This window comes from Phaethon lepturus, unplaced genomic scaffold (genome assembly GCF_000687285.1).
Source record: "Phaethon lepturus isolate BGI_N335 unplaced genomic scaffold, ASM68728v1 scaffold6976, whole genome shotgun sequence".
In the NCBI taxonomy this organism is placed as follows: Eukaryota; Metazoa; Chordata; class Aves; order Phaethontiformes; family Phaethontidae; genus Phaethon; species Phaethon lepturus.
The window spans coordinates 2,851-16,475 of NW_010548230.1; the positions used below are offsets into that span (position 1 = coordinate 2,851).

Sequence of the window (13,625 nt, forward strand, 5' to 3'; positions counted from 1 at the left end):
CTGTCTGATTTAGAGTATAATAACAATAATCACTAAGTGTCCCTGGCAGCAGCTTATTAAAAGAAAGCAGACATGAGCCTGGGACATTATAAAAATATTCTGATAGATATTGGTTAATAGGTAGGTTGTTTTGAAAGTCTTGCTAAATCTGCGTGTAGGTAGACATTGGATAGATAGACTATTTACTAGTGGGCAAGAAAATCAGGTGTGATGAGTGTATGTATAAATGAAAGAAATACATATTGCTATGTCTCTGTGAACATAAATTTTAATTATGCTTAATTATTTTTAAATAATCAATTGTGCAATACTTAAAAGAGGATATGGCAGTTCACTCACGCTCAGTGCTGTTAAAGCCTGGGATTCCTGGTGAAGCTGTCAGTTCATGTGAGCGCTGCTTTCCACAGGAACAAAACCTAAGGTAGCGGAGAATTCTTTTTATCACTGTAGTAATTGTATTATACTTGATGTGATACTGTTTTTAAAGAGGAATTCTACATTTAAAGTTGTGCTGCACTCAGGCTAGTAGCTTTAGGAGACTTGTAAAGAACTTACACTTCATGCTCTTTTTCTCTTTAGCAAATGCTTCAAACCATGGCAGGGCATGGATGGAGGTCACATTCTAGTAAACCTGCTCAAAACTTACATATAGGCAAACCTGGAGCTGGCTTTAGCTTTGGTAAGTATTACAGTTTTTGAAAGAAATACAGCAATTAAGGGCAAATTGCAGAGTTAAAAAAAAAATCCTATATTGCAGTTCAACAGGAATTTAAAATGAAAGTGTTTATTCTAAATAGGTTTCTATTCTTTTCTAAAAAAAAGTCTGAAAACCAAAATTACTTTCTTCCGCAGCTCAGGCAAGTCAGGTGTGTGTGTAGTGTTTGTAAGATTTTCTTCTTTTTTTAACTCATGTCTGTCTAAAGCTTTTTTATTGTCAAAGTGTCCTAGCTTTGACTAATTATCTCACATTGCCATTCACAATGTTAAAGTAACTAAAGTAGTCATGGTTGATCTTGGTTGTAAGGAAATGTTATAAAGAAATTCATCCTCATCTTGGTATATTATATACATAAAGCAAATTTAGTGTGTCAGCAGCTAGATGTTTGAAACTGAATAGCCAGGATCTTCGGACAACATCTGCCTCCTTCTCTTCCTTCATTTAATTAGCACAGCATTCTTCTTGTTTTATGTTACACAGTCCTCTCTACTCCATTTTCAATGTTTTGTGGATAATTTTGTCAGAAGCAAGTGCGTGCATTGTAGGTGTTGGTGAGAGAGCAGTGGTTTTCTCCCAGGAGGAAGAGGAAGCTGAGGTTTTTTGCTTCCTGGAGAGGCCCCGGAAGTGGTGGTTTGTGTTGTCCTGGAAGGGCACTCTTGTTTTCTCTTCTCCCATAGTCGGCCAACTGGCAAAATTAAAGGTGAGAATTTGTGACACCTTTTTTTTTTAATAGAACTTACTGATGAACAGAAAGAGTTTCAAGCTACTGCTCGTAAATTTGCTGTGGAGGAAATTATTCCTGTTGCTGCACAATATGACAAAACTGGAGAGGTAAATCTACCATAGTATAAGGGAAAATCATAGACTTTTATCTTAACCTGCATAAAATTTAAAATGTTGATTGTGATGAATGAGAAGGTGAGGTTTTTCCTGTCTATTTCAGTATCCTTTTCCACTTATAAAACGGGCTTGGGAACTTGGTCTTATGAACTCACACATACCAGAAAGCTGTGGTAAGTAAACATTCTTTTCAATCTACAAAATGAAACACAGAAAAGGCATTAGGTGAGATTTTTATGTGTAATTATGGTTTCTGTATAAAATAAACAGTTGCATACATGAATGATCTAAATTTAATCAGTAGGCAGGTTGACATATACAAGTATTACTAGGTGTGGATGTAATCAGGAGACAAATTAGTCAGATTATGATTTAGTAATTTATGACCAGATTTTCCTGTGGTGATTACAACTGCCTAGTGTTCCCCTGGTGCACTGTGTCAGCTGATAAGGCAGAGAAACTAGAAGGTCATATTTTGTTCTAGTCTCTGACACAGGCTGAAGAAATTTAAGAGTTTTTTCCATAAGGACAATTTTTCAGTTTAGATTACAGAATCACAGACTCATTAAGGTTGGAAAAGACCTTTAAGATCAAGTCCAACCATCAACCCAACACCACCATGCCCACTAAACCATGTCCTGAAGCGCCATGTTCACATGTTTTTTGAACACTTCCAGAGATGGCGACTCCACCACCTCCCTGGGCAGCCTGTGCCACTTGACCACTCTCTCTGTAAAGAAATTTTTCCTAATATCCAGTCTAAACCTCCCCTGGTGCAACTTGAGGCCATTTCCTCTCATCCTATTGCTGGTTACTTGGGAGGAGACCGATACTCATCTCGCCACAACCTCCTTTCAAGTAGTTGTGGAGAGAGTTGTAGAGTTGTATTAGATGCAATACAGCAATGCTTTGGCAGTGTTTAGGTATATGTGTAACCATAGAAAAAAAAAAAAATTATTTTCTTTTTTGCATTTATATTACCTGAAAAAAAGGTTAGGGAAGTGTCCATAGCAGACCCTTTTTTTGGAAGACCAGTCAAAGGGTATATCTTGTATCAAAAATTTAATAAATTAGGTTAGGGAACAAAGAGACAGAAGAAGCAATTGTGAGGACCAGACTTATTCAGCCACAAATTCAAGAGAAAGTAAAGGCTGAAATAGCTGAACTACTGCAGTGTATAATCACTTGATTATTAAATGAAAAATTGCAAGTGGCAAATTGGACACCATTGCTTTAAAAGGTCTCCAAGGGAGATCTGGGAAAATACATACTAGTAAGCCTGATATACTATGTAAATTAAGAGCAAGTAAGATGAAGTAGAGAAATAATGGGCACAGATAAACATGATATGCTGGCGAAGGGTTTTTGTGAAAAGAAGTCAAGGCTTATAAAATCACTGGAGTTCTCCGAAGTAGCTAGTAAGTGTGTGAACAAGGGATGCCTGATGGATACAGAATGCTTGAACTTCCAGAATCAGTTTTAAAAATCATCAGGTTTCATAGTGGAAAAATTAGCAGCACAGTCTTGCTGGGTCTTGTGCTATTTGGAATACCTATGAATAAACTGGAAAAGGGGGTCAATATGGGGGTGTTAGAGTTTACTGGTAATACTAAGTTAGTGTAGAAAAGATGAGGCTGGTGCAAAGAGCTGCAGGAGAAGGTCATGAAACTGACTTAAAAAGAGCAAATGCAATTCAAAAAAGGAAAAGTGATGCACATGTGAAGGAAAAGAAGCAATCTGAACTTGACAGAGAAGTGGTATTCTCTGAACTAGTTACTACCTCTCAAAAAAGAGGTTTTTGGGTTTATAATATATAGTTCTGTGAACATCATAAGGTCAGAAGTGACCTTTAAGGGAATGAAGAAAAAAGCAGAAAGCATTGTTATGCTACTGCCTGAATCCAAGTTGCACTTTCTTTAATTCATTGTGTAGTCAGATCCTTCCATCTCAAAAGAGTATCGTGGAAGTGGAAAAGGTTCCTAAAAGGATGACAAAGATTGTAAAAGATGTATCTTCTGTGTGAGATGTAGCTTCTGTATGAGAAACTACTAAAATGTCAGTGTCATGGAAAGTGTGAAAAGGGATTGATAGTTCACTGTCTCTTTCAATATAACTAGAAGGCGTCAAATTAAGTCAGCAGATGGCAGGTTCAAAATAAATGAAAGGAGATGGTTCTACACATAGTGTGTAGTTAATTTGTGAAACTCATTGCCCCTGGATGATATTGATGCTAACGTTTTACATAGATTCAAAAAGAGACTGGGCAAATTCACATAAGAAATGTCTGTCAAGGGTTAGCATAACAAAGATACCAAAGAGAGGTATCTCTTTGGCTGAGGAAGTGACCTGAAGGCTCAGGAAAATATTTTTGAGGAAGCGTAGTTGTATTGTTATTGTTACTTGTATGTACTTCCCAAAGTGTTGGCTTCTGTCAGAAACAGGTTACTGAGTTGGTTGTCTGACTGACATGGACACTTCCCCCCACCCTTAAGTGCTGTGGTAGCTCAGGAGCCCTTTCTCTGCTTGCTAAGAACTCTTTAATTCTCAAATGTAAAGTAGTAAAAAAAATTCAAGCGGTACATTCTTGCCACTTTGTGCAACGTGTCCCACATTAGTCACACAATAACCCTGGAACTGTGACATGTAATTTTCAAATCACCTGTTACTCTTCTGACAAAACTTTATTTAAAAAGCTGGTATGGGAATGTCTAATCAAACACAGTACACAGTGGAATGTATGCGGGGGAATATGTTTTTGTTAATTAATATGTGTAAATCACTAATATGTTACAATTTAAAACCATTTTAGTAAATTACATATTTCAATTATAGGTGGTCTTGGCCTTGGCAGTTTTGAAACATGCCTTATTACGGAAGAGTTAGCTTATGGATGTACAGGGGTTCAAACTGCCATTGAAGCAAATTCCCTAGGGGTACGTTCTGTCTTTTCTTACATCCCTTAAACTAGAATCTGTGCACTTGAAAAAGACGGATTAATTATCTAAATATTTTCTTTCAGCAAATGCCAGTAATCATTGCAGGAAGTGAGCATCAGCAGAAAAAGTACTTAGGAAGAATGACAGAGGAACCAATGATGTGTGTAAGTGTAACTGCTACACTGTAGAATTAATTGGTATTACTCTTTTTTTTTATTTTTTCCTCTTCCCCCCAACTCTCACATACTCACAACTTAGCCCATTTTGGTTTGTAAATAAACAGTGGCATTTACTGAAAGTCAGGGAATAGCTAATGAGATACATGCAATAAGCCAATAGAAGATATGACTTGGAAAATTGTCCCCGTCCTAAGTCACTTACCAAAAATTAGTACCTTTTCTCTCACTTTCAAGAGGAGGGTATAGGTGTTTAAGAAAAATATGAGGTTTGTATAAGGGGAAACTCAACTTGGATGGGAATTAAACTCTATTTGTGATTTTAAATATTATATAAGCAGTACTTGTTACATAGAGGTAAAGATTCATGTGCAGTGCATTAAAATCTGAACAACTAAGCCTCATAAAATGAAGGATGCAATAAACTGAAAATGTTACTTAGTGCTGTTATTTTCAGATTTTAAAGATCCTCAGCTTTCAGATCAGAGTTTGTGAAGCCTGAGGAAGTAATTACTTAAGGGTTACAGAACGGTTCTGTTTCATTAAAAGACAATTTAATGTATTATTATGGATTTGTAAAGAAAATTAACCCATATATGTTTGGATTCTTGCTGAGACAGCTGTTGTGGTTTTTTTGGGTTGGGTTCTTTTGTTTTTGTTTTATTTAATGTTTTGGGTTCTACCATGCAGTTCACTTAAACCTTTTACAGATCAGTTTGATGCATATAGTCTGCAATAATTTGTGGTTGCCTAAAACCAGAACTTTTACTCCTCAAGATTTTGCATTTTATTTTCTTTTAGGCTTACTGTGTAACAGAGCCTGGAGCAGGCTCTGATGTGGCTGGTATAAAAACAAAGGCTGAGAAGAAAGGAGATGAATACATTATTAATGGTCAGAAGATGTGGATCACAAATGGTGGGAAAGCAAACTGGTGTGTTAACTGATAACTCATGTTAATGTTTTCTCTTATTATGCTGCATAGTGGCTTCCCCTGTGCCCCCAAGTTAAATTCTTTAAAGACCTGTTATAAACCTGAATGTTTATTGTGTTTCAACATACTACACTTTAATCTCTGACCAGTTCATCAGGATAGGATGTAAGAATGCAGTCTCAGTGCTGTGCAAAGCCTAAAAAGGAAAATGAGCGATGACATGACGACTCCTCACTCAAGAAGGCCTCTCAAGCCTTGCGGCTATCAAACAAAATTAATTCTGCTTTTTCTTAAGGGCAGGACAGCAACAGTATATTTAACTTGCCAAGTACTCAAGAGGCTCATACTACTAGCTGCCTTGCTTTGTAGTTGTGGTGACTGAGGTCAGTTGCTTCTGATCTCACTTCCAGTGAAGCTAGAAACACTGCTGGATTGTGGTGCTACCTTTTATTTTCTGAAGGGAAGACATTTTCCAGCTGTCAAAGAATGCAGATGTTGCTGTGATGTCTATGGAGGGTGCTTTACAATACAAACCTCTTTCATCATGTCTCACATCACACTGATTTGCAACATCCTTCTTAATTCAAGTGGAAAAAATGTATACATTTGTCCAAAAGCTGGATTTTCTAGTTATTTTGTTTCCTTGTTCAAGGCAGATCTGTCAAAGACAATCTACCAGGTGTCTTCTGACATTACTGGACACCATAAATGTGATTTACAACTGTGTAATTTCTAGGAGAAATACTTATTTACATACTTAGAAGAATAAAATTAAGATCTTTGAAATCAGGTGATAACATTTTGCATGCAAGAATGCATTTCCTAAGCATTAATTTTTATGAACATGCTGTGAATAGGTTTCTCTTGTACTATTCATTAAGCTGATAACATCATAAAGACTTAAAATGCATGAAAAGTATCTTTGCATGTTGATCTGAAGTAATTTTATTAAATTTTATGAAATCTTGCGTCTTTGAAAATTCCTCTCTCGCTCCCTCTCAGTTTATTTTTGGGAGGGGCAAGAAAAAAGGGTTGTTAATTTACAAATAGAGTTTATTATATGGTAGAAAGGCACCTAAAAATATTTAACATGTTAGCTAAAAAGTATCTGCTTGTTAATTGTGAGGATAAGCTGCATTCCTCTTCTTTGTTTTACACTAGGTATTTTTTGCTAGCTCGTACCAATCCAGATCCAAAAGCTCCTGCAAGCAAATCCTTTACTGGATTCATTGTGGAAGCAGATAGCCCTGGAATCCAAATTGGAAGAAAGGTGAAGACTATATCTGTTATTTGACAAGCCAGGAACTATTGTTCAATTCTATACCAATAATGCAACAAATTACCCTTAAAGAAAAACGACTGTTATGCAACTGAAAATGTCCATAGTCTTACATATTTTCATTTTCACAATATACAGAAACTATTCATAAGACATACTTAATTATAATTTTATTAATTCAGATAAGGGATTATTCAGAATTGTCTAAAGTAACATGACAATGAACAGCTGCAAAAGAATCTTTGAGAACTACTTTATTGGCAAGTGCCAATAAATGAGAAGTAGTATGCCTTGAAAGGATAAGAAGCAAGTTGGACAATTTTAACCATAAATATGCACACAGTGAGCTTTAATGTTAGCTACTGCTGGTCGAGGAAGAGGCCTTGGATACACCGGTGCTAGTTCTTGCTTTAAAAAAAAAAAGTACTATTTTTGGTAGTGGGCAAAACTGGATATTGAACATTAGGAAAGGAATACAAAAACTTGACAAGCTCGTTTCTTTATTTACTGGTATACGTGTACTGCCTGCATATTAAGATTCTTTACTTTTTCAACTCCCATCTCAAAGGATATAGTTGAACTAGAGAAAGGCAACAAGACTGATTACAGCTACAGAACTGATGTCATACAAGGATAAACTGCCCAGCTTATATAAATTAAGGGCATGCTTGTCTGCAAGTGCAAAACCAGTATTTGTTGTGTATATGGTAATTTTCAGATGAAGTGTTTTGGGGGAAGAAAGCATACTTTATGCTTTGAGTAACCTAAAGAATGAAAACGTATTGTACCATTGAATAATCCAATTTAGTTGCATGTCTGGAAATATCCCCTTTCAGGAAATGAATATGGGTCAACGCTGCTCAGATACAAGAGGTATTGTCTTTGAAGATGTGAGAGTCCCAAAAGAAAATGTACTGATAGCTGAGGGAGCTGGCTTTAAAATCGCAATGGGAGCGTTTGATAAGACCAGACCACCCGTAAGTATCAGAAATAACTTACTTATAAAATATAGTAGGAATTTCTGATTTTTTTATTCTGTGCTGTATTCAATTCAGGTAGCAGCTGGTGCTGTTGGATTAGCAAAAAGGGCACTTGATGAAGCTACTAGATACGCTTTGGAGAGAAAAACCTTTGGGAAGGCAATTGTTGAAGTAAGTGGAGAGGTGCAGAGATAGAGAGAATAAAAGATATGTTTTCACACCAGATGTACTACTACTGATTTTTCAAGGTTATTCCTTGATTTTTTTTGAGTTACCTTAATTTTTATATTCTGCCATTTTTGGGTTTACAAGTATATAGGTCAGCACCACTTAAGTAAACGTAGCTATGTGGTGACTTCAGGAATTTTTGTATAATTTATCAACGATAATAGTAAAAGCAGAAAGAAAACTGCACAAAAAACTGAAACTCATATACTCTCAGGACATACTTAAGTTCTTCAGTGCTAATAAACAGGGATTTTCAGGAAAGGAAAAAACCTCTGTGGTATGTGAAATAAGACACACATTATTAATACTAACAGAATGCATTGCCAACCACACCGCTTACCAGTTTTAAAGAAATACGAATAAACAGCAAGGTAATACCAATCTCATAAATAGTAAAGAAGAACTTCATAATTCAATATTTAATCCCTATGACTAAATGGATTTGAGAATTAAGAACTTAAAAGTGTAATTCAACATACAATTATGAGAGCTTGATCCATATTCTGTGGAACTTCTCTGGTACAATTTACCGAGTGTGTTGAAGAGATCACTATATTACGAAGATTATATGTTTCTTGGATGTCACAGAATTTTAAGCAGGCAATAGTAACCTAATTTATTTCATTATTCATAGCACCAAGCAGTGTCTTTCTTGCTTGCTGAAATGGCAATGAAAGTGGAACTTGCTAGGATGGCTTACCAGAGAGCTGCGTGGGAAGTCGATGCTGGTCGCAGGAATACCTACTATGCTTCCATTGCAAAGGCGTTTGCTGGTGACATTGCAAACCAAGTAGCTACAGATGCAGTACAGATTTTTGGAGGAAATGGATTTAATACTGAATATCCCGTAGAAAAACTAATGAGAGATGCTAAAATCTATCAGGTAAGTAAAAGAGAGAATGTGATCTTTATAGTAATGCATAAATTTTATACAAAATAAGCTAATGGCTACTTTATTTCAAATCATGATGTACACATGTTAAAAAAAAGTTCCTAGAATTAAAGCAATAATCCTTAAATTTAAAGAAAGAGTCATTAAAATCAGGCAAATTCTTGTATACAAAAGTCATTGCACTGGACCAACAACTCAACCCACGTAAGAGAAATAAATTATGTTTTGGTTTGTTTGGTTTTTATCCCCCAATGTGGTAACTCTCTGAAATTCTTGGACTCTTAAATTTTGAAGCTTTTGAACTCTTAGAAAAACACACCATAGAAAAAAATGATGAAAAATACCACCGCTTGCTTTCGTATTCTATAAGTAGAGATGGTTTATGTATAATGCTGTTCTTGAAAACCTTCAGTGATGGAAATTCTCTGACCTTTCATATGTATCCTGGACTGGTGCCTGCCTATAGTTTAGCTTTCCTCTCAGTCAGAACACTAAAGCAGCTTATTCACCTCTTTCCTCATAAGTTGTGGGTTGGTGTGGCAGGTTTTTTTGTTTGTTGATTGGTTTGTTTTGTTTGGGTTTTTTTTTCCTTGCCCCTTCCTGTTTCCAGCCTCTTCATCATTTGTTGCTGCGCTTTAAACCTCTGTTTGAAACTTGGTATCATAAGATAGGTAGAACACTTTGGCTACGATATCACCAGTATTGAGTATCATGGAATGATTATCTTGCATGTGTTGTACTGAAGCGTGACACAACCTGGAGTGATTAGCCTTTTTTTAAACAACAAAACCCGCTCATATTTACTCATGTTTAGCCCATAGTTACCCATAATCCCCAGCCTTTTTTCTGCAGTGTTACTGCCAAGAAATTATTCCATGTCATGTCATAATTCTTCTATTAGCATATACTGTGCTAGAGTTCTTTATCCAGCAAGAATATTTTAATTGTGTTCAGCAGAACCAGCAATCTTTATCTTTTCACCTCTTTATGACATTAGTAGTGACTAGGTAAGCATATTAAAATAGGTGATACCGAGAAATGCATGTGGACCATGACCTGTAATGTTAGTTAGCTATAACAGCTGTCATTCTTAAGATTCTAGGTAGTTAATATTTCTCTTACAGCTGACTTAAAAATGAAAACTATTATTCTCACTAGCCAAGAATTTTTTTTTTTTCTATTTAAGGAAAGACAACCACTATCTTGGAATTCAAAGGTTCTTAGAACTAATTGCTCTCCTGTGAGTGAGAAAATGAATGATTAATTGAACTTTATTATGATTGGGCTTTTTTCCTGTCAGTGTGCATGCTTTTCTAGAGAAAGATGGTGTGAGAGTTAGAACTTTATTTGAAAGCTGAGATTGATTTTACAGGATCCCAGTTATTTAGATTTTCTGTCACATCGATCCATCATAAATGCATGGCTAAATAGACTTTTTTTTTTAATTGTTGAGATTAATCAGATTTAGTATTACATTTTTGGTGGTTTTCTGTTCCACTTCATCCTCAAAAGAAAGGTTGCTCCAAAAGGCACCTAATATTCACAAAACACAATCTGCTCTCATGGGGTAAGCAGCAGCAGTCTGAGAATCCACTTTGGAATGAACAATTGCTTCTGAACCAAAAAACTAATGTGAACTCAGGTTATAGCGTCTTTATTTTCAAAAAGATTTGTAAGGTTCTTGGGAATATTACTCCTATAAGTGAGTAAGTGAATTTGCATGAATTTGAGCACTTTGCCAAACCAAGTTCTGACAGAACTGGGAGCTGAAACACATAAACCCCTAAACCATGTTGCCTCGGCCCTTGCCTCCTTACACTGCAGTATACCTGTGGAGCATATGACCTCCTTTGGCGTTAAGAGCTTCATATATTCTTTGTCGTCTATCTTGGACTTTGCTGCCAGCAAACAAATAGAACAGAGGGATGATGCAGACTGTTTCTAGAAGAAAATGCAAGAATATATGATTAAACAAAACAAAACAAAAACCCAAACAAAACTGTATGGAGGAGAGTACTAGTTAACAAGAAGCAATGGAAATAAATGGATCAAAGAGAACATTTGGTATGACCTTGAAAGGTTAGTGAAAGAAAATACAACGCTTTCAGCACAAGTCACCTTCTCCCCTCCACCTATTATTTTAAATCCTACTTTGTAAAACCGAAATTATCTGTTTTCTTCCTAAGATAAGAAATTTTCCTCATCCTTCTTCATCCACACCTGTTTATTTTAATGAAAACCTTACTGAGTTTAGATAAGAGCACCTGAGAGAACAAGACTGTCTAACAATATCTTGTATTGGATTTACCCCGTTTAGTTTTACTCCATTTAGCCCACTGTAGTTACTCTGTCACACTGGAATTCTCTCCATTTTCTCTGTCTTTCTGCACATCCTAATCCACGCTGGATTAGTGCCATGAAGGTTGAAAAGTGTAGATCCTTTAAAACCTTTTTAAAAATCATCAGCTAACATTACTGCAATTCTCCTTTTCAGATTTATGAGGGAACTGCTCAAATTCAAAGGATCATCATAGCTCGTGAACATGTTGGCAAATTTAAGGCTTAAAGAAATGTATAAAGTGTGTCTGGTGCTGCTGTAGTAGAGTCTGTCTCATGGAATGGGATTTCAGTGCGCCTTTCTCAATAGAATTAAAAAGACATGGGGAAAAAAAAAACCAACTTCCCTTCAACATCTTTTTATTCTGCACATTTTTGAGCACTACTTCTGTTCTCCCTGTCCAGTCCCTCACTTCATTCCTAACAAAGCTGTTATTATCTAAACATTCTGAATTCCAAAGTGATTGGTTGTTCAAGTACAAAATGGGCGAGACATGAGAACCTCACAATGCAATGCTTTCTCACTATAAAATTAGATGATCAGAATGTTATCTGACAGTCATTGCTGCATTCCAATAAATTTTTTTTTAAGAGAAGTGTGGTTGGTTTTTATTAATTTTACTTGTCACATCATTTAAATTGTATTTTGGGTAAGTTGTCCAGTGTCTGAAATACATTAATAGCTGTACTTTAGTTCCTATTATGCTACTGCCCACAGCAGCTGGATAGCCTTTCCAGTGCAGCAGTACAAAGGCCTGCATTGCTATTGCCTGCATGCGTGTCTGTTCTCGGGATTTACATACCGGCTTGAGAGAACATGGCCTTTTGCACCGTTACACTCACTTACATGCAAGTAAATATTCAGTTAGGATGATTCACTTCAAGTGAAAGCATATAGCCTCTCCTTAAGAATGACTTACTAGATTGTGTTTATTTCAAATCCAGTGTATTTAAACCTATTATTCCTTTCCATCAATGTATATACTTCACTATGTTTGCAGCAAGAACAGCTAAGAAGAAGGAATTGTTGTGCAATTTTTTTTTTTTTTTAAACCTTGGATAGACCCTCCTTGGCAGAAGGGACATTCCCCGGGCTTCTTGAGCAAATTACTTGGCACTGGTGAGGCTGTACCTGCAGTAGTGTCCAGCTCTAGGCTGCCTAGTACAAGAAAGATACAGACTTAACTGGAGGGAGTCCAGCACAGTGCCACAAAAATGATTAAGGGACTGGAGCATCTGTCATGTGAGGAGAGGCTGAGACTCTTCAGCCTGGACAGGAGAAGGCTCAGGGGTATCTTAATTTATGTGCATAAATACCTGATGGCACGTAATGAAGAGGAAGGAGGGAGCCAACCTCTCCTCAGTAGTGCCCACCGACAGGACAAGAGGCAATGGGTACAAATTAAAACACATGAAATTCCACTAGAGCACAAAACCCCACTTTTTTTTTATTGTGAGGGTTTGCATACAGTGGCAAAGGTTGTGGAGTGTCCACTGTGGAGATACTCAAAACTCAGCTGGACAGAGTCCTGGAAAACCGATGCTAGCTGCCCCTGTTTGGTCAGGTGGTTTGCACTCGGTAACCTCAAGAGGTCCCTTCAAACCTCAACAAGTCTGAATTCATTGCAATTTCTCACCAAAATGTCCTTGCCTCACTATGGTCTCTTTCATCCATCATCTGAATTTAGTGCTGGATGGTACAATTATGGTCATTAGGTATCAGTTTTGCAATGCTTAGTTCTCAGGTAGGCCACCTGGGAAATTAGTTCCTTAAGTAAAGTGTTTAATGACTATGAATCACCAGCTCACTCACCTGCAAGAAGACCGATAATGCAACATCCTGGGTAAGTATTTGACATACATTAAAAATAGACCTTATTTTTGAGTGTTCTATGCAAGCCAGCACTATACCTAGTATTTCTTGTATAGAATCAAAATGGTGCTCCTGCCTGGTATAGTTCTGTGGGGGCCAAGTGCCAGCACCAAGCGTTGGTAATCAGTAACAGAATCATCCTAGACAGTTTTAATGAGGAAGCAAAGGGGGTTTTTTGAACAAAAGGACAGTTATCCTTACCTGCTCTGTGACTAAATTCTTGCATTTGCTTTGCTATAGAACTGAGATAACAGAAGGAAACTGAAGCCATTTCTAAATGTTGTCCTGTTTGCTGTGATGCAAGAAAGTGCACAGTTGGGGTTAGTATGCTCTAACTTCACTCCCGGTTTTACGATGACCTATAGTCGTGGCAAGCCTGAACGCCTTCCTATATACACAAGGCTCGAGGGGGCCCCGCCCGCAGCGGGTTCCCA

The 13,625-nt window shown here is 36.8% G+C and overlaps 1 protein-coding gene across 1 annotated transcript; it reads left to right on the forward strand.

Moving 5' to 3' along the window:
* Window positions 1-582: 582 nt before the first annotated feature.
* Window positions 583-11,582, forward strand: LOC104615000 (medium-chain specific acyl-CoA dehydrogenase, mitochondrial-like). The gene is made up of 11 exons (XM_010289897.1): window positions 583-679; window positions 1,452-1,549; window positions 1,662-1,731; window positions 4,391-4,491; window positions 4,578-4,658; window positions 5,472-5,602; window positions 6,764-6,872; window positions 7,718-7,858; window positions 7,937-8,032; window positions 8,724-8,972; window positions 11,476-11,582. The coding sequence occupies exons 1-11, from the start codon at window positions 583-585 to the stop codon at window positions 11,545-11,547; spliced, it is 1,245 nt and encodes a 414-aa protein (XP_010288199.1). The 3' UTR covers window positions 11,548-11,582.
* The last annotated feature ends 2,043 nt before the right edge of the window (window positions 11,583-13,625 follow it).